At 56.5% G+C, this 27,055-nt stretch overlaps 1 protein-coding gene across 1 annotated transcript; it reads right to left on the bottom strand.

Annotated features, from left to right (window-relative positions):
* Positions 1-213: 213 nt before the first annotated feature.
* SLC6A17 (solute carrier family 6 member 17) lies at positions 214-26,786 on the bottom strand. Its single transcript, XM_071578786.1, has 12 exons — positions 26,315-26,786; positions 14,967-15,371; positions 11,888-12,045; positions 11,263-11,389; positions 10,473-10,654; positions 9,858-9,968; positions 8,609-8,850; positions 8,143-8,335; positions 6,721-6,913; positions 4,563-4,722; positions 3,886-4,048; positions 214-2,908 (listed from the first exon to the last, which is right to left on the bottom strand). The coding sequence occupies exons 2-12, from the start codon at positions 15,247-15,249 to the stop codon at positions 2,540-2,542; spliced, it is 2,181 nt and encodes a 726-aa protein (XP_071434887.1). The 5' UTR covers positions 15,250-15,371; positions 26,315-26,786; the 3' UTR covers positions 214-2,539.
* Positions 26,787-27,055: the final 269 nt, after the last annotated feature.

The raw sequence follows: 27,055 nt of genomic DNA, 5'->3' as shown, positions 1-27,055 counted from the left end.
GGAGAGTTTGGGCTGTGGGAGGTGCCCTGGGATGGAGAGTTTGGACCATGGGAGGTGCCCTGGGATGGAGAGTTTGGGCTGTGGGAGGTGCCCTGGGATGGAGAGTTTGGGCTGTGGGAGATGTCCTGGGATGGAGAGTTTGGGCTGTGGGAGATGTCCTGGGATGGAGAGTTTGGACCATGGGAGGTGCCCTGGGATGGAGAGTTCGGGCTGTGGGAGGTGCCCTGGGATGGAGAGTTCGGGCTGTGGGAGGTGTCCTGGGATGGAGAGTTTGGGCTGTGGGAGATGTCCTGGGATGGAGAGTTTGGACCATGGGAGGTGTCCTGGGATGGAGAGTTTGGGCTGTGGGAGATGTCCTACTCCATTAACTCCATGGGAGGGCAGGGGGATCCCCCCCTGGGCTCTGTGGCATCAGGAAGGGGATGCTGGGCAACAATTTGGCTCATTGTCTTGTGCTGGTCAGGTGAAGATGGACCCAAATAGACATGGGAGGGAACATGTTCATTAAGGAGGAAATGACACCAGGACTGGGATTCTGCCTTCCAGAGATGGTGTAGTGGGGACGTTTCTGTGTCCCCCTCCATGGACAGGGGAAGGAGAAAGATGTTGGAGTGGATGGAGAAGGGGGAACGTGGCTGATCCGGACCACATGGATCTGGTGCCTCTCAAAGCCATCACTGAGGGCCTTGGCTCATTCCATACCTCCATAAACCACCTCAAGAAAAACTGGATGAAGAGCTTGAGCTGATTGTCAAGGAAGAGTCTCAGGTCACCACTCAAGCCCAAGGAGAAGGACTATTAAGGATCACAACCCACAAGAGATGTCACTGTGGGGAACCTCCTGGCCCCAGGAATGCTGAGAGAAGTCAGGGATGTAGTGGATGGACCAAGGGCTTTCTGCCTTCACCTCCCAAACAAAATCAAAGTAAGAGATGGGACAGAAGGACTCGTGGACCTTTGTGCATGACCCAAGCCCAGCAGGAGCAAGGATGAGGTGCTCCCCCAGCTTTTGGAGGCCACAGCAAGGTGCTGAGTGAGAAAGAGGGTCCAACCAGACTGATGCTTCCCTGTTCCACTAGGAGGGTGTGCCAAGTTACACCGGTACCCTTGGGATTCAGGGAAATGATCCTCAGTCCCAGTGTGGGAGACTCAGAGCTGGGAGATCCCACCCTTTTCCACACAGTTTGGGAAGAAACAACATGAAGTCACATCAATCTGATCCCCCAAAAAACATTGATGGGCATAACAGAGGCCCCTGGGCTCTAACAGGGGCTCACCAACCTCATCAGGAACTAGAGGGGACCTGGGATCTGGCACTGGCTCCCAACAGCCAAGAGCTGTGGACACCTGTGGTGCCCAGAATCTGCTCAGCCCCATCCAAAGGCTGGTGAGATCCTGTGGGGGTGCAACAGGAGCCCCCAACTCAAAGGGAACATGAGGAGAAAGGAGCAGAAATGAGAAGAAATGAGGAGAAATGAGGAGAAATGAGAAGAAATGAGGAGAAATGAGGAGAAATGGAGGCAGCACATCGGGAGAGAATCAGTGCCCAGCTCCCCTCAGCTGGGGGGGCACAGGAGGTAAGTCAGGGCGTGGTTTCCTGAGAGCTAAACCAGGACTGTGGGAGGACTGGATGTCCCACAGCTCCTCTGGGACATCTGAAAAGAGGAGCAAGAGGAGACGATCCCCACACCAGGGATTTTGGTTCAGCAGAGCATCCCACACATCAGGACTAACTCCAGGAGGGAGGTCCTGACCCCCAGCCAGCCCCTCACACGCTCACACACTCAAAGCACCATCACTTCAGAGGTCCTTCTGCCACTCAGCACAGAAGCTGCCACCTCATCCCATGTTTGCACCATCTCCAGGCCTCCCCCAGCCACTGTCCCCATGCTGGTGGCAACAAAGATTCCAGGGATCCACCATCCCAACCACCCCTGTGCTGCTCCCTGCCAACCCTGGTGGGAATTCCGGGGGTTATTTGGGTGTGTCCACAGCTATAAAAACCTACAGGAGATACAACAACAACAACGATGGTGACAACAACAGCACCTTTTTGTGCTCTGAACATCGAGGGTTAAATTGTGCTCGTTGGAGTAAGGCCATGACTCCTCCCGGGTAAAGGACAAAGACGGGGAGGGAGGAGCGTTGGGAGACAGGAGGGAGCAGCCTTGGCTTCCCAACCTGCCTCCAGGTCCTTGTTCCAACCATCAGCTGCTTAGAAAAGAGAGATTCTTTGCTTCAGGTTTGAGAACGGCTCTCGGAAAGGTCTTGCAGCGTCTCTTGCTCCTCCTCCCTTCCCCGGGGGCGGCCCCGGGGTGGGGGGTCCTGCCTTTCAGCCGAGGGTTGTCGGAGGAGTCCTGCCCCTCCCTCAGTCCCTCCTTCCCGGTGTCACCTTAGAAACGGCTGCTTTGGGTTACGATTTTAACAGGGGTTTCTTCTTCATCTTCCTTATTAATGAATTATTTCTCGTTGCCTGGACAGCCAGGATCCACCACCCAGCACTCTCCTCTCCCGGTGGGGGTGGTGGGCAGGGCGGGCATCACAGTTCGGACTCGGGGGTGCTGGCCAGGAGGTATCCGCTCCCGTATCGTCCGTTGGGAGCGCTGCTCATTTCCATGGGGGAATTGCTGCCCGGCCCCAGGTAGGAGCGGTGCGTGGGCATGGGCGAGGGCGTCTCGCTGGGCACTTTGCTCAGGATGAAACGGGTCTCGTCGTTGTCTTCCAAGTTGGAGATGTCCTTCATCATCCGACCCTTCTTGTAGGTGACGGAGAGGGCGTTGGAACCGTCGGACACGAGGTGGAACTGCCGCAGGATGAAGACCAGGGGCAGAGGGAGGGATGCCAGGATGATCAGGGAGATGAGGATGGCCATGGCCCACGTTGGGTAGAACAGGAACTTCTCAGCAGCCTGGAAGGGACAGGTATTAATGTCAAGAGGCTGACACAGCAAAGGTGATGCCCTCAACATCTCCACAGTGAAGTGTGAGACAATTCCTGCTGCCTCCTGCCAGACTCCATCCTCAGGGGTGCCTGGAGCTGGCACCCCTGGTGTCAAACCGAGGGGAAGGACACGGTGTCAGAGACTGAAAGGGTTAATGATTTCTGCATTCCAAGAGACTTTGCAGGCCTTTGGCTTATGCATTATACCCCGATGGGCAGTTGGGGCCCATCTTCAAGCCCTGAAGAGGCAAGAAGAGCCCTTGCCCTGCCCTCCACATGAACCCAGCGAATACTGGGGGTTGGTAGCCCAGCTGGCCACACTACCCCGTGGAAAACAACCCCCTGCCCCGGGGGAGGTGCAGAGGACATGCCGAGGGTACATAAATGGACTGGTGACTTTGGGAATTTGGGTTCTGTTCCTCGCCCCCACCGCCTGCAGGATTGCTGAGATGCAAGGCTGGATCCCGGGGTGGTGACTGTGTGACATTCTCATCTGTTCTCATCTCATCTCTTTCCTTGCTGTCCTGGACTCTTCTCCTGTCTTTCTTCCCCCTGTGCATCTTTCCCCCCCCCCACTAAGGTTATTTTCTATGTCACATTATACAGAATTGTTAAATAAACACCAATTATTTAGTGTTGTTTCACTTTAACCCACCCCAAAGGGAATTATAAATAACAACCTGAGTTACCCCCTTCTCCTTTCCCAGGAGGGGGTTGTAACACCTGGTATTGCCCACAGAGACCAACCAAAACCTCCACTCAAACCTCATGCCACAATCACAGCACGGTGGAGACACCTGGGCAGAGTGGACAAACCCAACCGTTTGAGGAGGACGGGCAGGATGTCCCCCAGGAGAGGGAGCAGAGCTGGGAGGAACAGGGTGGTTGCAGCTCCCCCCAGCTCAGCCACGACCTCTGGGCTGGGGAAGGGGGGGCTGTTCTCACCTCCTCCCTGATCCAGGCGCTGTATCCCGGGGGGTTGACCCCCAGCTGGATGATGCTGGCAGTCATGAGCACGGCCATGCAGATGGGGGACACGTATTTCCAGGTGTAGTAGTAGAACTGGTAGGGTCGGAATCCCAACATTTCCGTCAGCTCCTGCATGAACCTGCCAGGAAAGGGATGGAATCCTGATCTTCTCCCCACCTCCAAGTGAGAAACTCCCTTCCAGGAGCCCCCACTGTGAGTTATGTTCAAGGCACAGCCTGAAGAAGAACCCAGCTGGTTCTGGGGAGCAACTCAATATCCCTCAAGCCTCTAGGAATTTTGGAAAACTCCTAAGGAAAAGGTCTTTGGAGCATTATCCAGAACATCCTTTGCTCTGGCCAACTTAGGAATAGCAAAAAACCCTGGGAAGAATGAGGTGTCATTCCAGAAGGACCTGGAAACCTCAGGAAAAAAGGGTAATCACAGGTGACAGAGCACCACAGCCAACAGGAGACACCCACCACGAGAACCTGCTCCTGGGCCTGGGTCACACCAGGGCAGGGCCAGAGGACCAAGGGGAACTGCACTTTTTTTTTTTTTTTTTTAGAAAAAAACATGGAAAAGAGCTGGAAGGAGGTTTTTTTTCAGCCAGGAGACACAGCACAATTATTCCTTTGGCTGCACAAATTCCTCACTTTTTGGTGCCATAAATCCAGGCCACGGCGATGTTCTCCAGGATGACCACGACGGTGAGAGGCAGCGTGGCTGAGTAATCATCAAACATGGTGACAAAGTAGTTCCCAGAGCGCTGCACAAAGATCAGCCCCACCAGGAAGGCGAAGATGCAGCAACCAACTGTGGGGAGCAAACAGGGGTGGTCAGCAGAGCCCACCAAGAGGAACAAAGATCTCCACAAGGTCCGTTCCCTGCATGGTTGCCAAACCCCACCGAGGGACACCAAGGCCTCCATGAGGTGTGTTCCCTGCACTGACACGGTCAGCTGAGCCTTCTAAAGGGGAACCAAGACCTCCACAAGGTCCATTCTCTGGATTGGCAGGGTCAGCTGAGCCTCGTGTGGGGAACCAAGACCTTCCCAAGGTCCATTCCCTGGACTGATGTGGTCAGCTGAGCCTTGTGAAGGGAACCAAGACCTCCAGAAGGTCCATTCCCTGCACTGGTGTGGTCAGCTGAGCCTTGTGAAGGGAAACCAAGACCTTCCCAAAGTCCATTCCCTGCACTGATGTGGTCAGCTGAGCCTTCTAAAGGGGAACCAAGACCTCCCCAAGGTACATTCCCTGTACTGATGTGGTCAGCTGAGCCTTCTAAAGGGGAACCAAGACCTCCCCAAGGTACATTCCCTGTACTGATGTGGTCAGCTGAGCCTCCTGAAGGGAACCAAGACCTCCACAAGGTCCATTCCCTGTACTGATGTGGTCAGCTGAGCCTCGTGAAGGGAAACCAAGACCTTCCCCAGGTCCATTCCCTGCACTGGTGTGGTCAGCTGAGCCCCCTAAAGGGGAACCAAGACCTCCCCAAAGTCCATTCCCTGCACTGGTGTGGTCAGCTGAGCCTCCTAAAGGGGAACCAAGACCTCCACAAGGTCCATTCCCTGCACTGGTATGGTCAGCTGAGCCTCATGAAGGGAAACCAAGACCTTCCCCAGGTCCATTCCCTGCACTGGTGTGGTCAGCTGAGCCCCCTAAAGGGCACCAAGACCTCCCAAGGTCCATCACCTGCATTGGCATGGTCAGCAACCCCCTCCCAAGGGGCACCAAGACCTTCCAAGGTCCATTCCCTGCACTGGCATGGTCAGCAAACCCCCCCCAAGGGGCACTAAGACCTCCCAAGGTCCATCTCCTGCATTGGCATGGTCTGCTGAGCCCCGTAAGTGGCACCAAGACCTCCACAAGGTCCATTCCCTTCACTGCAATGGTCAGCAGAGCCCTGCCAAAGGGAACCAAGCCTCCCCAAGGTCCATTCTCTGCACTGACATGATCAGCTGAGCCCCTGAGGGGCACCAAGACCTCCCAAGATCCATTCCCTGCATGGTCAGCAACTCCCCCAAGGGGCACCAAGACCTCCCAGGGTCCATTCCCTGCATGGTCAGCAACCCCCCCAGGGGGCACCAAGACCTCTCAAGGTCCATTCCCTGCACTGTCATGGTCAGCAACCCCCTCCCCCAAGGGGCACTAAGACCTCCCAGGGTCCATCCCCTGCATTGGCATGGTCTGCTGAGCCCCCCCAAGGGCCACCAAGACCTCCCAAGGTCCATTCCCTGCATGGTCAGCTGAGCCCCTCAGGGGCACCAAGACCTCCCAAGGTCCATTCCCTGCATGGTCAGCAACCCCTCCAAAGGGCCACCAAGACCTCCCAAGGTTCATCTCCTGCATTGGCATGGTCAGCAAACACCCCAAAGGGCCACCAAGACCTCCCAAGGTTCATCTCCTGCACTGGCATGGTCAGCAACCCCCTCCCCCAAGGGGCACTAAGACCTCCCAGGGTCCATCCCCTGCATTGGCATGGTCTGCTGAGCCCCCCCAAGGACCACCAAGACCTCCCAAGGTCCATTCCCTGCATGGTCAGCAACCCCCCCAAGGGGCACCAAGACCTCCCAAGGTCCATTCCCTGCATGGTCAGCAACCCCCCTGAAGGGAATCAAGACCTGCACAAGGTCTGTTCCCTGCACTGACATGGTCAGCAAACCCCCCTGAGGGGAACCAAGCCCCCTACAAGGTCTTGCATTATCAGGACCCAGTTCACACCCACCATGTCCACACTCTCCTGGAATGACTCCTCAGCGCTCCAGGCCCCCTCCCACCCTTTCCCCAGGAGCTGCAGGAGAAAGGCCCTCACCTGTGAACACCTCCTTGCGCACCTTGAAGGTGTCGATGATGGGGGTGGTGATGCCCGACATGGTCCCGATCATGCTCCCCAGGCCCAGGTTGATGAGCATCAGGAAGAACATGACAGACCAGAAGGGCGACGCTGGGAAGTGGGTCATGGCTTCTGTGAAGGCGATGAAGGCCAGGCCAGTCCCTTGCACCGACTGTGGAGGGGAGACAGGAGCAAAAGGTGAGAAGAAACATGTCAGGGACACCTGGATGCCTCAGGTATCCCTCACTGAACCAGTCCTCAGGGAAAGGAAACCCCAGTCTGGTACTGGTGATGACCCTGCCAGACTTGCTGTGGACAGACCTTCTCCCCACCCCAGCTGGGACCACTGTGCCTGGGAAAACCCACAGGGATATGGATTCCCCATGGAATGAGGAACCACAAGGACATGGATTCCCCTTGGAATGAGGAACCACAGGGATATGGATTCCCCAAGGAATGAGGAACCACAAGGACATGGATTCCCCAAGGAATGAGGAACCCACAAGGATATGAATTTCCCATGGAATGAGGAACCACAAGGACATGGATTCCCCATGGAATGAGGAACCACAAGGATATGGATCCCCCAAGGAATGAGGAACCACAGGGATATGGATTCCCCATGGAATGAGGAACCACAAGGACATGGATTCCCCTTGGAATGAGGAACCACAAGGATATGGATTCCCCATGGAATGAGGAACCACAGGATATGGATTCCCCATGGAATGAGGAACCACAAGGATATGGATCCCCCATGGAATGAGGAACCACAAGGACATGGATTCTCCTTGGAATGAGGAACCACAAGGATATGGATCCCCCATGGAATGAGGAACCACAAGGATATGGATTCCCCATGGAATGAGGAACCACAAGGATATGGATTCCCCAAGGAATGAGGAACCACAGGATATGGATTCCCCATGGAATGAGGAACCACAGGGATATGGATTCCCCATGGAATGAGGAACCACAGGATATGGATTCCCCAAGGAATGAGGAACCACAGGATATGGATTCCCCATGGAATGAGGAACCACAGGGATATGGATTCCCCTTGGAATGAGGAACCACAAGGATATGGATTCCCCATGGAATGAGGAACCACAGGGATATGGATTCCCCATGGAATGAGGAACCACAGGATATGGATTCCCCAAGGAATGAGGAACCACAGGGATATGGATTCCCCATGGAATGAGGAACCACAAGGATATGGATTCCCCTTGGAACGAGGAACCACAGGGATATAGATTCCCCATGGAATGAGGAACCACAAGGATATGGATTCCCCATCCCTGGATGGTCTCTAAAAGTATTTTTTTTGATTGATGTGCCCTGGATTGACACAGGGAGGGGCAGTGGGGGAGGTGACCCCCTGGGAGTGCCACCAGGTACCTTGTTGAGCTCATCCTCCAGCAGGCAGGCGTCCAAGCCCAGCTCCTTGAAGTGCCCCTCCTTCACCGTCATGATCACCCTGTACATCTCGTTGTAGTCCTTGGCAGTGAGGTGGGAGAAGTTCACGTGGGGTGGGATGAGGTCGTGGCTCAGCACGTTGCTGTTCAGGTAGCCCAGAATCTTCTCAGCGTTCCTAAGGGACAGCAGAACCTCTCAGGTGGTGTGAGATGTGTTGGATTTACCTTCAACCTGCAGACTAAGAGCCCACCTTAGGGCTGGATTTTAGGCTGGAGGAGCAGAATGCCCAATTCCCTCAGTGGGGTATCTCTGGAAATGCAAGTCTTGACCATCAGGACTGGGCTGGGTTTGTGTCCAACAAAGCCCTTCGCTACCTCCAGACCCACCACAACCAGCAGCAGCAAAGCCCTGCCCACCCCACCCCAAACAAACTAAACCCAGCTCTTACTCCACCACACATTTCTCGTTCATGATGTTGGCCTTGAAGCCCAGCACAGCAAACACCACCAGGGTGGCCAGCACGGACGTGAAGAAGTTGATGAAGGACACGAGCGTGGCGTCGAAGTGGCAGTTGTTGTCCTGCTTGTTGTAGCTGGAGAAGGCAATGACTCCCCCAAAGCCCAGGCCCAGGGCAAAGAACACCTGTGTGGCTGCCTCCCGCCACACCTGGGGGTCCAGCATCTTGTCCAGCTTGGGAGGAAGACAGGAGAAGAAGTTCAGTGGTCTGGAGGCTCCACAGCTCATCCCAATGGAGCCAGAGCTCCATTAAAAAGCTGCTGTTCCTCCAGGCTGGGCTGGGTTTGGAGCAGCGTTGATGGGGGGTGGAATGAGATGATCTTTGAGGTCCCCTCCAACCCAAACCATTCTGGGATTTCCAGGATCCACGATGATCAGGTCATTACCCAGCACTCACAGGTCCTTCTGTTTCCCACAGAGGGGAAAACTGAGGCATGGAGAGATGAGGAATAAACCTGACCTTGTCTCTGGATGCTCCATCTTCCCCAGGGCCCAAACTGGGTGCTCCACCTCCCAGTGCAAAGCCCAACAACGTCCCAGTGGACACCTTGGGGAGTGGTGTCCCTGTCCCCTCATCCCAGGGAACCACAATCCACCCACTGATGTGTCTCCATCCTTCCTGCTTCCAGAGCACCTGGAAATCCAACATCCTGCCTGGGGGGGTTGGTTTAGGTCCTGATCCCCCCAACCACATCCACCCTCTCCCAGGAGCCAGAGCTGCAGCCTGGAGGCCTCCCAGCACCATCCATCAAGAGCCCATAATTAATATCTTCCAACAGCCTCACTGGCTGAGCTGATTCATCTACATCTCTGCTTAATTAATTAATTAGCTGCCTAATTAATAGGGACATCCCACCAGCAGAGGTTTTGTTGCCAGGCAGAGCCTTTCCATGGAGTCTTTATATTTATATATGGCCTTGGGCACCTCCACAAGCCCCACTGTGGTGTGAGCAGCTGAGGGAGATGGGGGTGATGCTGAGGGAGGGTTTGGGAGGCTCTTGGTTGTCCTGGCCACACCCTAAAGTTTGGGTGCTGATGATCTGTCAGGATCTCTGGGGTGGTGGGGTGGGTAAGGACAACAAGGGAACTACAGGGAAATAATAAGTGAAATAATCAAACTAAGGGAAAACAGGGTGTGACCAGCCAGGAGGAGAACCTGTTTAGGGTTGGGGGGCTCTCACCTTGGGTGTGAACATGTGCATGATCCCATCCACTGCCCCACGCAGGAGAAGTCCCCGCACCAAGAAGCAAACCAGCACCAGGTATGGGAAGAGGGAGCTGAAGTACATCACCTGGAGCAAGAGGGATCCAACAGGGGCACAGCCTCAGTGCCCACCCAGCCACCTCCCTGTCCAACCCACCGTTTCCCATCCCAGGGTGATGTTTGTTCCTCAGGCAAACAAAGAACCCGGGGTTCTGATTCGGAGCAGGATGTTCCCAATGCTGAAGCTCAGGTGGATTTGCTGCCCTGGTGGAGCCCTGGCTGGAGGTGTCAGTTGGACTAAACCTCTTCCTTACACCCTCTTTTGATCTTATACTGGGACCTCCCCAGGGGTGACCCCAACTGAGGGGTGGGTGTGAACATCCCAGGGAACACAGCACACCACAGCCACCCCAGAGCAGAAGGAAGGGCCTCCATCCTCCCCTGGCCACCTCCTGCTTCCAGAGCCCTTGGAACGCTTGAAACCGAGTGTCAAAGGAGACAATTGACATCCAAAGGAAAGGAAAGTCTAATCCAGGAGGTTCCTGCCTCCAAGACAGAGCCCAGCCAGGCTCAGGTGGCCACCAATACCCACCTTCCCTGAGGACTGGATGCCTTTGATCATGGCCAAGCCCACAAGGCTCCAGGCCACCAGCAGACACAGGGTCATCTTCCAGTTGAGTCCCCCACTCTCCGAGATGGAGTTGGAGATGTCCAGGGTCTCCCGGTACCAGAAGTAGGTGGTGGCCGAGCTCCTCTCACATTCTGTCTCCACAACTGCAAAGGAGTAGAGGCAGGAGAGTGTGAGGGGTCTGGGGAAGAGTCCCCCACCATCTCTTGAGGTTGATGTAACGTCCAAAACTCACAGGAGTCAGCCAGGGGAGGGAGGGACCTCTGGAAACTGAGGGGCAGGAATTAATGGGCTTTGCTTTTAGCAGGACATAAAACCATTTCCAGGTGAAAATGAGATGTTAAATACAGGGAGATACATTTGAGTTTGCTATAAAAGCTCTCCGAGTGTCCCAAGGAGGTGCTTGGATGGTATTAAACCCCATTGCCTCCCTCAGTGTCACGGTCAGGCACAGATGGAGCAGATCCTGGATCAGATCCTGGCCTGGAGCACTGAGGAAAATCCACACTCTGGATTCCCAAACTGGCACCACATCCCATCAGGCGTGACAGAGAGTGCAGGAGACCCTCATCCAACCCAAGGGAAAGCTCTCCACGTGTTCAGTTGGGGCAGAGAGGACTCAGTGCCCCAGGAGACTCCTCAGCCTTCCTGGGACAGCTACAGATGTTGGGGGTCTCCATGTCCCCCATCCCCCCCTTCCCTGGGAGCTGCTCCCACCCAGCCCAGCACCCCCTGACCCCAGGGCTGTCCTTACCTGCCACGGAGCCATTCTTCACGAGGGGACACTCACTCCAGGGAAGAGGGTACTGGAAGGACTTGAAGAAGTAGAAGATGCTCCAGCCAATGATGACATTGTAATACAGACCCACAAAAAAGCAGACCTAGGAGGGAGGACATGGCATCAAATCAGAGCAGGGACACCGTCCTCGGGCTCCCACTGGGCAGAGTGTGGGGCTGCAGGTCAGGGGTTGGCCCATCTCCCCCAACCAGCCCTTGAATGGAGCTGGAAAAACATTCCTTGACCTCTCAAACCTCCTGTGGGGCTGCAGAGCTCAGAGTTGGGACCACCCCCAAACCAGCCCACAGTGGAGCTGGAAAAACACCCCTTGACCTCTCAAACCTCCTGTTGGGCTGCAGAGCTCAGAGTTGGGACCACCCCCAAACCAGCCCATGAGTGGAGCTGGAAAAACACCCCTTGACCTCTCAAACCTCCTGTGGGGCTGCAGAGCTCAGAATTGGGACCACCCCCAAACCAGCCCACGAGTGGAGCTGGAAAAACACCCCTTGACCACTCAAACCTCCCCATGGGGCCCCTCAGGGTTCAGTTCCACCCCACACAGCCCAAGGTCGGGTCTGGGGGGTCCCCTGGGTGCACTCACGAGGCAGCTGGCATAGCCAATGCCCCCCAGGCGGGGGCAGATGTAATTCCAGACTCCAATGCTGCCCCTGCGGATCCGCTGCCCCACTGCCAGCTCCAGGAAGAAGAGGGGGAGCCCAATGATGATGAGCAGGACCAGATATGGGACCAGGTAGGCACCTGGAAGGGGAGAGAAAGGTTGTCATGGGCCCATCTCTCTGTTCCCAAGGACAGTGGGCAGGGAGGGACAGGCAGGGACAGGCTCTGCCTCATTCACTGGTTTGTTGGCAAACAGCTTCAAGTTGCACCAGGGGAGGTTTAGATTGGATATTAGAGAAAAATTCTTCATGGGAAGGGTGGGCAGGCACTGGCACAGCTGCCCAGGACAGTGGTGGAGTCACCAGCCCTGGAGGGGGTTAAAAAGGACATGGATGGAGCACCTGGGGACACGGGTTAGAGGTGACCGTGGCAGGGTTGTATTTGACCTGACACTCAGAGGGCTTTCCCATCCTGAATGTTTCCATGATTCCATGATTTGGGAATGCAGATCAGAGCCTTGCCTGCAGAGAAGCTGTGGAAAGGAGCAAACACACATGTGTGTGGAAGGAAAGGAAGAGTACAGGATTCCTCTGCCGGTGTGGGGACAGGTGGGATTGACCCCAAGGCACCCAAAGACCTCCTGAAACCACAGACACACCAACCCATGTGCAAGGAGACACCTCCACAAGCCAATCCATGGGGACACGACCACATTCCCGGCCATCTCGGACACACAGGGAGGCAGGAGCCCTCCTGCCCCCACAGGTCCTGCCTGTGCTCACCTGTCCGAGGCCCAACACACCTCCCAGACAACCCCACCCCAAACAGCAGCATCCACTGGGCCCTCCAGAAGCAGAGCAAAGTCCTCTGACAGAAAGAGGAACAACTCGGATTCAAAACTCCCTTAATCTCCCTCTAATTGTTGAGGCTGGAGCGGCATCAGCGGCTCCCGAAGCACAACCAAGTGACCGTGAAGGATGCGATGACTCAACGCTGCAGCTGCTGAACGATGCTCGCCCTCCTGCCAGGAGCCGAGCATCGGCTGGGAGCGCGGGGCTGCCTCCCGCGGGGCAGGAGACGTTCCAAAGGCAGCGAAAATTCCTGGCTGGATTGACACCACCACAATCGCACTGTCACAAGGTGGGTGACAGCCCCCACCTCCTGGCCCCGAGCAGGACCTGGGGCAGCTGATGCTGCTCCGAGCAGCAAACGCGGCGTGTTGGGGGAGAAAAAGTGAGAGGCAACAGCTCGGGGTGGCTGGAAAGGAGGGCAAGGAGAAGAGCTGGAGTTCAGTGGAATTCTGGAAGGACCGCGAGAACGCCATCTCTGGAATGTCCCCTGGGACATCTCAACCTGACACAGACGGACAGGTTCACATGGAAATGTGTCCAGTATTGGAGATTTTCCTGCTGTGATGTCTGGGAAGGTGGGCACAGGCTCAAGGCTGTGCATCACCGAGCTCGGCAGCACCAGGGCCAGTCTGTGCCAGCTCCTGGCACACCGAGTCCTGGGAATTTGGCTCCAGCCCATCGTGCTCCCAGCACAGCCGCCCTCCCCCGCAGGCACCTGCTCGAGGAGCAGCAGAGAAGCAGCAGCCGCCGCCACCTCCCTCGGCTGGGAATGCTCTGCCCATCCCTCCCGACTTCCTGCATCCGTCTGGCCACAGCCCGGGTGGAATCCCAGCCAAGAGGGAGGGAAAAGGGGAGGAAATCGGTGTCTGCCCCATGGCACGGGCAGATGGTGTCACTTGGGGTAAAGGAAAACCTCAGCAAAGCTCAGGAGTTGCTGCTCAAACCGGTTCCCAGCTCTGTGCCTCGGTTTCCCCACAGGGGAAAGGGAGGGGAAAGGGAAGGGAGAAAAGGGAAAAGGGACAAGGGAAAAGGGAAAAGGGACAAGGGAAAAGGGACAAGGGACAAGGGAAAAGGGAAAAGGGACAAGGGACAAGAGAAAAGGGAAAAGGGAAAAGGGAAAAGGGAAAAGGGACAAGGGAAAAGGGAAAAGGGAAAAGGGACAAGGGAAAAGGGAAAAGGGAAAAGGGAAAAGGGAGAAGGGACAAGGGAAAAGGGACAAGGGACAAGGGAAAAGGGACAAGGGACAAGGGAAAAGGGAAAAAGGAAAAGGGACAAGGGAAAAGGGAAAAGGGAAAAAAGAAAAAGGAAAAAAGAAAAGGGAAAATAGAAAAGGGACAAGGGAAAAGGGACAAGGGACAAGGGAAAAGGGAAAAAGGAAAAGGGACAAGGGAAAAGGGAAAAAAGAAAAAGGAAAAAAGAAAAGGGAAAATAGAAAAGGGACAAGGGAAAAGGGAAAAGGGAAAAGTCTGACTGCTCATTTGGCAGAATGACTCATCCAGATGATGACAAGGAGATGTTTTAATTATTCAGAGCACTGCAGGTTTTCCAGCTGCGGGTCCAGGGGCACGAGGGATTCAGCACCAGGAACAGGGAATGCTCGAGGAGAGCGCTGGGCTGGCCCTGAATCCCTTCAACACCACTGGGAAGGGGCTGGTTTGGGTTAATGATGAGGAACCCACCTGATCATCAGGGTCAGGAAGGGTGGTGGGTCTCAGCTGGACAAGACTTGGCCATCTGGGCTGTCTCTGGAAGCCCAAGGAGGAGGGTCAGGGCAGGATGAGGGGACAGGATGGCTACACATTGTGGCTTTGAGGCACAGGGAAATGGAGGGACACTCTTCCCTCTTTATCCAGTGTGGCTTCAGGACACAAGGAAGAGCAGGGATTGTTTCTTCCCATTTTTCCCTAATTTCCAAATTGCCCCAACAGGAATTGGGGGCTGCAGCAAAAAGTCCTGGCTCCCACTCTGGGACTCGCCTTGACTTTGGAGTGGGTGGGTAGACAGCCCTTGGAAAGAGGCTGTCCAGGAGGTTCCAACATCTCAGCACAACTCCTGGCTGCCCCTTTCCACCTTCAGAGCCCAAATAACCCATTTTAGAGCCCCAAAAACCCTCTGTCCTGGCCCAGCATCCACACCCCGATGTGCAGAGAGGTAGGATTGGTCCACACTCCCTTCTCCAAGGGCTGACCCCACCTCTGCCCCATATCTCACCTCCTCCATTCTTCTGGCAGAGGTAGGGGAAGCGCCAGACATTCCCCAGCCCCACGGAGTATCCAATCTGGGCCAGGATGTACTGGAGTTTGCTGTTCCAGGCAGGTCTCTCCGCATCCAGGTCCTCATCCCCTTCCTTCTGCTTGTCCCAGGCCTCTCCTGTCACGTTGAGGACGCTGCGTTTGTAGTCCACAGGCTCCTGGTGGGCCAACAGGTCGGCCACTGACTCGGTGACATGTTCACTGCTGTGCTCCCGCTGGGTCACCTTGCTGTTCTTGGGCATTGGGACGGCTCCAGGTGGTCCCCCGGGGTGGGGTGGGATGAGGGAAGGAGATGAAACCCCCACAGGGAACGGCACCGGTGTGAGCTACAGCTCAGGCCTCACCTCCTCGTCATCAGCAGGACCTGGGGGGGAAAAGGGGTTTAGAGGGGTGGGCTGGGTTTGTTTTATCTTCTGGTGGAATCAGCAGCACTGAGGGAGAATCCACCCCAAGGCATCACCCCATGCCTTGGGGTCCTTTGTCTGGACAAGGAGGGTCCCCCTCTCCATGAAGGATGGGCCAGGAGCAGCTCCCTAGTGGAGCTTTATGGAATCTCAAGATGGTTTGGGTTGGAAGAGACCTCAAAGCTCATCTCATCCCACCCCCTGCCATGGGCAGGGACACCTCCCACCAGCCCAGGGTTCTCCAAGCCCTGTCCAACCTGGCCTGGGACACTCCCAGGGGTGGGACAGCCACAGCTTCTCTCATTCGTGGACAAACACATGGAGAAGAGCCCCCAGTGACCCCCAGCAAGGAATTCCCTTGTGCTCCACAGGACAGTGACAGCTGATGGAGGGACTCACATCAGTGTGACACCTTTTCTCCCCTGTGACACTCTCAGGCAGCAGCTGAGCCCCCCCAGGGGACGACACCAAACCCAGCTCTGCCCTCCCTGTCCTGCTCCCTCCACTCCTGGCCCTTGGCAGAGCCCAGAATCAGCTTGGAAGCTCTGAGGGGACAGTGACAAGTGCTCAGGGGACAGTGACAAACACCCAGGATATCTCTCCATCCTGGGACATTATCAGGAGTGACTTAAAAGCCTTGGAGCCTGCTGGGAATTCTTGCCAGGCAGCTTTAGAGCAGATAACAGCTGCAAAACAGCAGAGGCCAAGGCAGAGCCATCAATCCTGGCCCCTGCACCTTCCCAGCCTGGGCCAGGAGGGCTGATCCTGCAGGGAGGCATCTCAGGGGGTTCCCACAGCCCAGCTCAGCCCCACAGATCTCACCCCCACCTGGAAAATCATAGGAACACTGTGGGAATCTGCTCTGCTGGGATCCTGGGATTCTCTATACTGGGAGAACTGGGGTTGGACTGGCAGGTTCCAACCCAGCTGGGATTGTGGTGCTTCACCTCACCTTGGAAAAATGGCTCTGCTGAAGAACCAGGTTTCCTCCTCTCCCATCCTCTCTATCCCTGCTCCCCAGGGGTCTTGACAGAGCAAAGGAATGACCCACCCTGGCCCGGCAGCTTGGCCATCTCCCACCCAACCTTGGGGATTTCTCACCCAGTTCAAACCTTCTCCAAGGCCCAGGTGGCATCTCACAGGTGGCACTGCCCAAACAACCCCTCGGCCTGGGGAAACCAACCCTCATCTCTCCTGGGATGGATGATGGAGGGTGGATAATGCAGGGTGGATAATGCAGGGTGGATAATGCAGGATGGCCCTTTCCCTGCCCCTTCTGCCTCCACCATTTTCCAGGCAGCCAAAAATAGACTTTTTCTTTTTTTTTTCCTAGTAGGAACAGGGCCTGGCAAAGGGAGAACTTTCTTCAGGGGTGAAAAAACCCCAAGGTGAGGGCGAGGGTGAGGGTGAAGGAGAGTTCCTGCTGCTGCTGCTGCTGCTGCTGCTGCTTTTCTGCACACCAGGACTGCAGTGTCCTGGTTGGGAATGGGCTTTGCTGCCCGGGCTGAATCTTCTGCTGTGGGAAGGGTTGGGGTTGTGGGTTGAATTGGATCAAAAAGGTGTGTCCAAAGGCAAGAAGAGCTGAGAATGGCTCTGGAAAATGGTGGAGGCAGAAGGGGCAGGGGACGGGCCACCCTGCATTATCCACCCTCCATTATCCATCCCAGGAGAGATGAGGGCTGGTTTCCCCAGACCGAGGGGTTGTTTGGGCAACATGACCTGTGAGATGCCACCTGGGCCTTGGGGCTTTCTCACCCAGTTCAAACCTTCTCCAAGGCCCAGGTGGCATCTCACAGGTGGCACTGCCCAAACAACCCCTCAGCCTGGGAAAACCAACCCTCATCTCTCCTGGGATGGATGATGGAGGGTGGATAATGCAGGGTGGATAATGCAGGGTGGATAATGCAGGGTGGATAATGCAGAGTGGCCCTTTCCCTGCCCCTTCTGCCTCCACCATTTTCCAGAGCCATTCTCAGCTCTTCTTGCCTTTGGACACACCTTTTTGATCCAATTCAGCCCACAATCCCAACCCTTCCCACAGAAGAAGATTCAGCAAAGCCCATTCCCAACCAGGACACTGCAGTCCTGGTGTGGAGCAAAGCAGCAGCAGCAGCAGCAGGAACTCTCCTTCACCCTCACCCTCGCCCTCACCTTGGGGTTTTTTCACCCCTGAAGAAAGTTCTCCCTTTGCCAGGCCCTGTTCCTACTAGGGAAGAGAAAGAAAAGGTCTATTTTTGGCTGCCTGGAAAATGGTGGAGGCAGAAGGGGCAGGGAAAGGGCCACCCTGCATTATCCACCCTGCATTATCCACCCTCCAACATCCATCCCAGGAGAGATGAGGGTTGGTTTTCCCAGGCTGAGGGTTTGTTTGGGCAGTGTCACCTGTGAGATGCCACCTGGGCCTTGGAGGAGCTTTGAACTGGGTGAGAAGGCCTCCAGGTTGGGTGGCATCTCACAGGTGACAGTGCCCAAACAACCCCTCGGCCTGAGGAAAACCAACCCTCATCTCTCCTAGGATGGATGTTGGAGGGTGGATAATGGAGGGTGGATAATGCAGGGTGGCCCTTCCCCTGCCCCTTCTGCCTCCACCATTTTCCAGAGCAATTCTCAGCTCTTCTTGCCTTTGGACACACTTTTTTGATCCAATTCAACCCACAATCCCAACCCTTCCCACAGCAGAAGATTCAGCCTGGGCAGCAAAGCCCATTCCCAACCAGGACACTGCAGTCCTGGTGTGGAGCAAAGCAGCAGCAGCAGCAGCAGCAGCAGGAACTCTCCTTCACCCTCATCCTCACCCTCACCTTGGGGTTTTTTCACCCCTGAAGAAAGTTCTCCCTTTGCCAGGCCCTGTTCCTACTAGGAAAAAAAAAAAAGAAAAAGTCTATTTTCGGCCGTCGGCTGCATCCGTTGCCAGGCAACCGTCTCGGCTCCGCATCTTCCCTGGATCCGGCTCCTCCGGAGAATCCTTTTAAATCATCCCTTCCAGCCTGGGCTGGCGATGTTTAATTTCCTAACGAGGGTTCATTCACACAAACCGCTCCCGGCGGTGGGGACGGGCACGGGCACGTGGCTGCCCTTGGCTGGAGCATCCTCGGGCGGGATGGGAAGGGTGGGGAAGGGCCGGGAATTCGCCGGGATTTCCATCGGGTTTGGAGCGGGCTCTGCGTGGATTTGGGCAGACCTGGGGGCATCTCCCAGGGGGTGTTTGCTGCTCCTTGGCTGCTCAGTGGCTGCTCCAGTGGGCACTCCAGGGGGCACTGGGGGTGACTGGGAGGGGATTGGGAGAGACTGGGGAGAACTGGGGGGTGACTGGGACTGACTGGGGGGAACTGAGAATGACTGGGGGGCACTGGGGGGTAACTGGGACTGACTGGAGGGCACTGGGAGCGAACTGGGACTGACTGGGGGGCACTGGGACTGACTGGGGGGCACTGGGAGGGGACTGGGACTGGCTGGGGGAAAGTGGGAGGGCACTTGGGGTGACTGGGATTGATTAGGGGAAACTGGGATTGACTGGGGGGCACTGGGGGGCACTGGGACTGACTAAGGGGCACTGCGAGGGAACTGGGACTGGCTGGGGGGCACTGGGACTGACTGGGGGGACTGGGACTGGCTAGGGGAAACTGGGAGGGAACTGAGAGGGCACTGGGAGAGACTGGGGGGCACTGGGGGTGACTGGGATTTTTTAGAGGGAACTGGAACTGACTGGGGGGCACTGGGGGGTAACTGGGGGTTACTGGGATTGATTAGGGGAAACTGGGACTGACTGGGGGGCACTAGGGGGTAACTGGGACTGACTGGGGGGCACAGGGAGGGAACTGGGGGGTGACTGGGATTGATTAGGGGGAACTGGGACTGACTGGGAGGAACTGGAGGGCACTGGGGAGGGCTGAGGGGCACTGTGAAGGACTGGGAAGTGCTGGGAAGGACTGGGATTGATCCTCAAGTATCTCTTCATGTTAAGGACAGAGCCAAGAAGGCCAAGGGTGAGCTGGCTGAGCCCCCAGACCTCAGGATCCCACAGTCAGAGCATTCCAAAGGCTTTCCTGGGACAGCTCAGCCCCCCGGAGGTGCCCAGCTCCAGGGAAGGGGGTGCTGAGCCAGCCCAGCCCCACGGAGTCAGGACAGACCCCAAGACATCCCCCTCTGGATCCCAAGCTCAGTTTAGGTCCCCCCAGAGTTACCCTGAGGGGCTGAGAGGCAGCAGAATGCAAGTCCTGGAGGAGCAGGGTCCTTCCAGCACCTCCAAAGCCCCAGAGGCTCTCAGAGGATCCTCCAAACAGCAACATTCCCAATGGATTTGGGGATCAACAGAGGTGTTTAACTGGGCCAAGAACCCTCTGGACACTGGGATGAGGGTGAAGGAGCAGAGGGATGAGTCTTCCTCCCCATGGGAGGTGCATCCCAGTTAAACCAGAGGGGAGAACCACAGCCCAGATCCAAATCCTGCTCCTGGGATGGCTCTGGCACAGCATCCCCACGGCTTTCTAGGGAGCATCCTGCAGTCTCAGCCCCAGCCTGGGGATGAGGGTGTTGCCCAGGCCTGAAGGAGAGAGGATCATTCCCAGCAGAAGTGCCATGAGCACACCCAACCTTTCCCACCCACATCCCTGCCAGAACTGTGGGTTCATCCCTGCCAGAACCAGCAGGAAGCCACCAACCCACCCGGCACAGGGCCAGGATCCAGGGAAAGCAAGGTCAGCAGGGCCCTGCCTACTCCTTTCCCAGCTTGTTCAGCAGCCCCAAGGTCCCCAGCCCTCAAATTGAAAAGCACAATCCAAATCCATCTGGGAAAGGTATTTCCACTCATTTCTTTGATTGAAAAGGGAATTTAATCAAAAATTCAGCTGCCAAAAATAACAACCACCCCGTGAGAAAGACAAGATCAGCTGACAAGCAGGAGCTCTCCGGGCTGCAGAGAGAGAGAAAACCCTTGCCCTGACAGATGGAGGTTCAGCTTGTTTACTTAGTCCTCATGACCTTAATTTTCTGAAATGTGCATTTTTTCTCTCTTTAGAAGGCAAGATTAGGGTCTTTCAGAGCAATAACCTCACTTGTGCTGTCAGCCCGGGGCTTTGCCAGGTAAAACCAGTGCTGATGCCACCCAGCTGGAGAGGGAACGTGGCTTTTCCCACAGCAGGAGCAGGGAAGGACCAGTTTGTGCTGGGGTCGGTACTGGTGGCTCTGAGTGCAGCCAACGCATCCCGTGGAGTGATGAGGGGACACACTGGGGCTGTCCCTGGAGATAACTCACCTCCTCATGCCAAGAGGAGATCTTTGGGATGCCCTGTCCCTAAGAGGGTAAGGATTCCCACTTTTCTGGTCCCAGTGGATTCCTTCATGTCCAACCTCTCTCAAACCAACCGTTCCCTAAACGCTGATTCCAGAGCAGACTCCTGGGCTGGGCCTGGAGCTCCAGCTTGCACAAAGTGACACTCCCCATCCATGTCCACTGTCCAGGTGACACTTCCCCATCCATGTCCCCCATCCAGATGACACTCCCCATCCATGGCCCCTGTCCAGGTGACACCCCCCCATCCATGTCTGCTGTCCAGGTGACACTTCCCCATCCATGTCCCCCATCCAGGTGACATTCCCCATCCATGACCCCCATCCAGGTGACACTCCCCATCCATATCCCCCCATCCAGGTGACACTCCCCCATCCATGGCCCCCATCCAGGTGACACTCCCCCATCCATATCCCCCTGTCCAGGTGACACTCCCCATCCATAGCCCCTGTCCAGGTGACACTCCCCCATCCATATCCCCCATCCAGGTGACACTCCCCAATCCATGTCCCCCATCCAGGTGACACTCCCCCATCCATGTCCCCCATCCAGGTGACACTCCCCCATCCATATTTCCCCATCCAGGTGACACTCCCCAATCCATGTCCCCCATCCAGGTGACACTCCCCATCCGTGTCCCCCATCCAGGTGACACTCCCCCATCCATGGCCCCCTGTTCAGGTGACATTCCCCATCCATGACCCCCATCCAGGTGACACTCCCCATCCATGTCTCCCCATCCAGGTGACTCCCTCCCATCCCTGTTGACTTGTCCAGGTGGATCCACAAGCCCCATATCCCGTGGGACTGAGCACAGGAGCCACCACTGCAGCAGATCCAAGACACAGAGTTTTCCATGGAATAAACTGTGAAAGGGCAGGGATGGATTTAATCCCAGCCCAGAGGCTCCCCCCATTCCCAAAAACATCCACTGGGGAGAAGCTGCTGTTTGGGAAGAGTGCAGGCCCCTCAGGAGCAAGGGCACCACGTCCCCCAGCCCTGCCAGCAGCACCAGGGATGGTTCAGGAGGGCTGTTCCAAACCACGTGTCCTGCCTCAGCCCATCCTTGGTTTCTTGGGAAGGCATCTTGGGAGCAATTATCAGGCTGGAAACATGTCAGCAAAGCTTTCAGCTGAGCCTGGGAATGCAGAGACAGGCAGGGTGGAGAGAGGGATTCACAGCAGCCCCCAACAGCTCTGGGGGTCCAAAGGATGGGACAGGGAGAGATTTCTCCTCCCCTGTGTCCAAATTCTACATTTATCCCCTGTTTGGGTCAATGAAGGAGAAGCTGAGACAGGAAAAAACCACAAGGTGAGACTGGGTGAGTTCAGACTTAATATTTAAACCCTTGGAGACCCTCTGATGGTCCCTCCCTTGCCCTGCCACCTCTCCCCCTTCAGCTGCTGCACTCAGCTGCCACATGAATCCCCTGAAGGATTCGGAAAGATGCTCCTGGTGAAGCTCCTGGTGAAGGATCAGCTCCCCAGGAAGGTCCAGCTCACCCCATCAAGGTCATGAAGCAGAGAAGAGAGGAGGGGCAGAGGCACAGAGGGATTTCAGGAGATGGAAATCCACCCTCAGGACTGGGCTGGGAGCTCTGAGCATCCTTTTGCAGCTCCCCAGAACCAGGGACATCCTGCCCTCGGGTGCTCAGTGCAGGTGGGCAGAGTGGAGCAGGGAAGAGAAGGGACAGATCCAAGGTCAGCCAGGAAGCAGCGAGAGGGAAGGAGAGGGGAGGGAAGGAACAATCATCCCTCCCATCATCCCTCTGTCCTGCACAGCCAAGGGCGAAGGGAAGGACCCCAAAACCAAGGGGAAAACACCTCCAGGCCCTACCCATGGTCAGGAGAGCCCCTGCAGGGGGAGAGGGATCTCCCTGGCAGAGCCAGTCCTTTGGGAGACATCCCACTCTTGGGAAGCACCCCACTCTTCCAAGCCCCAAGAAACCAAGGGCAGGATCCTCCTGGCAGCATCCAGGCTCCACTTGCAAGCCCCAGGAGGAGACTCTTGCAGAAGTGCTGCAGCTCTGAGCCCCCAGCCCTGCTCCAAGGTCCTTCCCGGAGCTCCTGCCACACAAAATTCCCTTCCACCAGCCCAGGCTGCTCCCAGACACCTCCAGCTTAACCTATTCCATGCTGGGGTTTGCTCCTCCCTGCTCAGCCTCTGGCTCCACAGAGAAGGGTTTTGCCAGGGGTTTGTTAGGGCCATCCCATTCTCCCCTTTTTATAATGAGCCCTGCTAATGAGCTCTGGCTAATTAGGGGACACGGTGGGGGTGACTCAGTGCTACCAGGTGTGTTCACACCTCACATCCCACGGCTGGGGAGACACAAACTTTGGGTGAGGAGGTGGGAGAGCACAGGGGAAGCTTTGCTGGGAGCCAAATTTGGATCCTGAAGCAGCTCCGTGACCCAGAGATGAGAGAGCACAGGGGAAGCTTTGCTGGGAGCCCAACCCTCATCGTGGAGCAGCTCCATGACCCAGAGATGGGAGAGCACAGGGGAAGCTTTGCTGGGAGCCCAACCCTCATCGTGGAGCAGCTCCATGACCCAGAGATGGGAGAGCACAGGGGAAGCTTTGCTGGGAGCCCAACTCATCCTGGAGCAGCTCCATGAGCCAGAGATGGGAGAGCACAGGGGAAGCTTTGCTGGGAGCCAAACTCATGTCCTGGAGCGTCTCTGTGACCCAGAGATGGGAAAGCACAGGAGAAGCTTTGCTGGGAGCCAAACCCTCATCCTGGAGCAGCTCCGTGACCCAGAGATGGGAAAGCACAGGGGAAGCTTTGCTGGGAGACAAACTCATGTCCTGGAACGTCTCTGTGACCCAGAGATGGGAGAGCACAGGGGAAGCTTTGCTGGGAGCCAAATTTGGATCCTGAAGCAGCTCCATGAGCCAGAGATGGGAGAGCACAGGAGAAGCTTTGCTGGGAGCCCAACCCTCATCCTGGAGCAGCTCCGTGACCCAGAGATGGGATAGCACAGGGTGCCAAACTCACACCCTGGAGCAGCTCCATGAGCCAGACTGGCCCTTCCCGGCTGGAGCAGCTGCAGGTTCTTCGCATCCTTCCCGTGCAAACAAAACCTCGTCCTGCTTTAGCACCATGACCCAGGAGCTGCCATGAATCAGAGCTGCCCCCGCTTCTGCCTCACACCCACCCCAGCAGCTCCTGCCAGCAAAGCACCCAGATGTTATAAATAACCCCCAGTTCCTCTAAAGGAAAGCAGAGGTGGGGCTACTCCAGCCCCTGCTCCACCTCGGAGGTGGGTGCCTTTCCCATCCCAGAACTGGGTGTCTTTCCCACTTGGTGGGTGCCTTTCCCATCCCAGAACTGGGTGTCTTTCCCACTTGGTGGGTGTCTTTCCCACCCTAACTGGGTGCTTTTCCCCCTCCAGAAGTGAGTGCCCTTCCTACCCAAAGGATGCCTTTGGCACCTCAGAAGTGGGAGCCCTTCCTACCCCAGAACTGAGCACCTTTCCCACCTGGTGCTGCCTTTCCCCCTGGTAGTGCCTTTCCCCCTGGTAGTGCCTCTCCCACCTGGTAGTGCCTTTCCCCCTGGTAGTGCCTTTCCCACCTGGTAGTGCCTTTCCCCCTGGTAGTGCCTTTCCCCCTGGTGCTGCCTTTCCCACCTGGTGCTGCCTTTCCCACCTGGTAGTGCCTTTCCCACCTGGTAGTGCCTTTCCCCCTGGTCCTGCCTTTCCCCCTGGTCCTGCCTTTCCCACCTGGTGCTGCCTTTCCCCCTGGTGCTGCCTTTCCCACCTGGTGCTGCCTTTCCCCCCTGGTAGTGCCTTTCCCACCTGGTAGTGCCTTTCCCCCTGGTAGTGCCTTTCCCACCTGGTGCTGCCTTTCCCACCTGGTGCTGCCTTTCCCACCTGGTGCTGCCTTTCCCACCCTGGATGTGGGTGCCCTTCCCACCTCAGAAGTCAATGCCCTTCCCGCCCCAGAATTTAATGCCCTTCCCATCCCAGAAGTCAATGCCCTTCCCACTTCGTGGGTGCCCTTTCCATGCCAGGTGAGTGTCTGTCCCATCCCAAGGTTTCTCCCACCCTACAGTGACTCTTTTCCTCGAGAGGTGCCAAGAAACCTCCTGCAAAGAGCTCTCTGCCGACAGGTCGTGAGAGGGACCCTGAGGGAGGCCATCCTTGGCACTTGGGTTGGTCACGAAGCATCTGAGCTCGTTGATTCATCGGATTTGGGCTCCTTTCCTGTCTCGTTTGGGATCATGAAAACCCACGTCAGCTGCAATAACGTGACACCAGAGCAAACCAACCATCATATGATCCCTCCAGGGCTCCGTTTGATTCACCAGATGATCTTTTCCCACTTTAGATCTCAACGATGTCTCGGAACTCACCCACTCCAGCCAAAGGTTGGTGGCTTAACCCCAAACCAGCCATGATTTATCCCCAAAAGCATCCAAATGCCACCCTGAGTGCTGCTCTGCCCTGTTGTAGTTCCTGAACTGCTGCTACGTTTGTAAACAAACAATTCCAAATGCAGCCCGGGATGGGGGAACGGAACCTCTTTTCCCAAGGGGTGATTTTACCTGGATTTGCAGGTCAGTGTCTGATTTAGGGTAAATTTGATCCTCGTGACTCCTCATTCCCTGCCCTTTACAAGCCTGAAGTCCCAGTGGAGTCACCCTGGGTTTAAACCCAACCTTTTCATTCCTATTGACTTTAGAGGATCCACCTCCAGTTTATCCCAGTGGGCAGCTCAGACCCACATTTTCTTTCCCTCAGAGCAGCTGAGCTGCAGCCAAAGCCCTGCCAGGTTCCTTGACCTAGTCCTGACACCTCTGGAGAAATATTCACCAAAACTCTCCGCCCTGCCCAGAATAGCTCCGGGTTTTTTCCTACCCAGACCAGAAATAGTTGCATCAGCTCCTGCTGGATTCCAAGCTCAGGTGCCTCAGACAGAAGGCATGATCTGGGAACCAGCATTTCACCTTCTGGCCCCTCTACAAAGAACTGGGAGCAGATTTCCCAGCGGGTTTAAGTCCCACGTCCCCAAAGTGATGGAAATTTGGACCTGGCCAAGCCCAAAATGCACATTTTTTGTTGCATCCCCATACTGGGGATTTCACAAAACCAGTACCCCAAGCCCCAGGTTTCTGACTCAAACCTGACCATCCACGCTCGGGGAGCAGCACAAAAATAAATCAAAGGAGGGGCAATAACCCCCAACGCCACTTCAGGGGCCAGGACTAAAATATTCAACGTGGCCAAACACTTTCTCCTCTCCCAATGTTATTGTCAAGGTCAACCTGGAGGCTGCATTTCCACCCATCCTCAAAGGGGATGAGCCCCCCACCAACACGAGCCGGGCAGACACCCAGTGCCACCCCCCAGGGACCCCCCAGCCCCTCCCCGGGGTGGCTGAAGCCATTTGCTGTCTCTCCATGTCCTCCCAGCCCCGGATGCCACCACCCTTAGGGCCACGCCTGATGCCTTCAGGCTCAGACGCCCCTTCCTTAAACCCCCCGACCTGTCCCTGAGCATCTTCCCTTCCAAAAGACCCCCGGCAGGGAGTGGGCACCCAAAACCGGGAGCCCCCGAGGATGTGGGGAGTTCTCGGGGAGTGGGACCCTGGAGAGGGAAATCGGGAGCATCCTTACCTTGGCGCTGCGGCGAGAACGAAACCGACCCGCTCCCGGGAAAACCCGCTCCGATCCCGGGAAAAACCGCCCCGATCCCGGAGGGAACGGCGCAAATCCTCGGTAGAAATCACGCAGGATCCCCCACACCGGAGCGAGGGGCGGGGGCGAGACCGGACGGCGGCGGCGGGGCCGCTCCGAGGCTCCCGGTGCTGCGGGAAACCGGGCAAAGGGGAGCGGCGAGGACCGGGAAAAGGAGGGCAGTGCCCGGGAACGGCTCGGCACGGCGCGGCGATGCAGCCCCCGAGGTACCGGTGGCTCCGCTCCGTGTCCCCCCCTCGCCCCGTCACCGCCCGGGGGATGCGCGCTGGGTTCGCCCGGCCCCGCTCGCCTTCGCCGGGAGGAGGTAACTCGGCTCGGCTCCGGCAAATAAATAAATAAAGGGAGAGCGATTAGAGGGGAAAAAAAAGGGAAAAAAATTTAAAAATCACTCAATGGGAAGGGACACGCAGCCCCTGACGCAGGCTTGAGTCACCAGGGCTGCACGTCAAAGGGGGGTGCCGGGCCGGCCCCCTGCTCCGAGGGAGGGTCTGGAGTCGGGAAAAAATAGCGCCGAGTCCCGGCACCAGCGGGTGGGCTCGGCTGGGCTGGGGGAGGGGGTTAAACCCCCCAAATGCCCCAAAAGGGCAGTCCCAGGGGGTCCCTCCCGGCTGCTGCTCCCCTCGTTTGGAGGGATCGGTCACCACGTTGCTCTGGTATCTG

Source organism: Pithys albifrons, chromosome 28 (genome assembly GCF_047495875.1).
Source record: "Pithys albifrons albifrons isolate INPA30051 chromosome 28, PitAlb_v1, whole genome shotgun sequence".
NCBI lineage: Eukaryota > Metazoa > Chordata > Aves > Passeriformes > Thamnophilidae > Pithys > Pithys albifrons.
The sequence above is the reverse complement of the archived record's forward strand: the minus strand, read 5'-3'. Positions and strand labels throughout refer to the sequence as shown.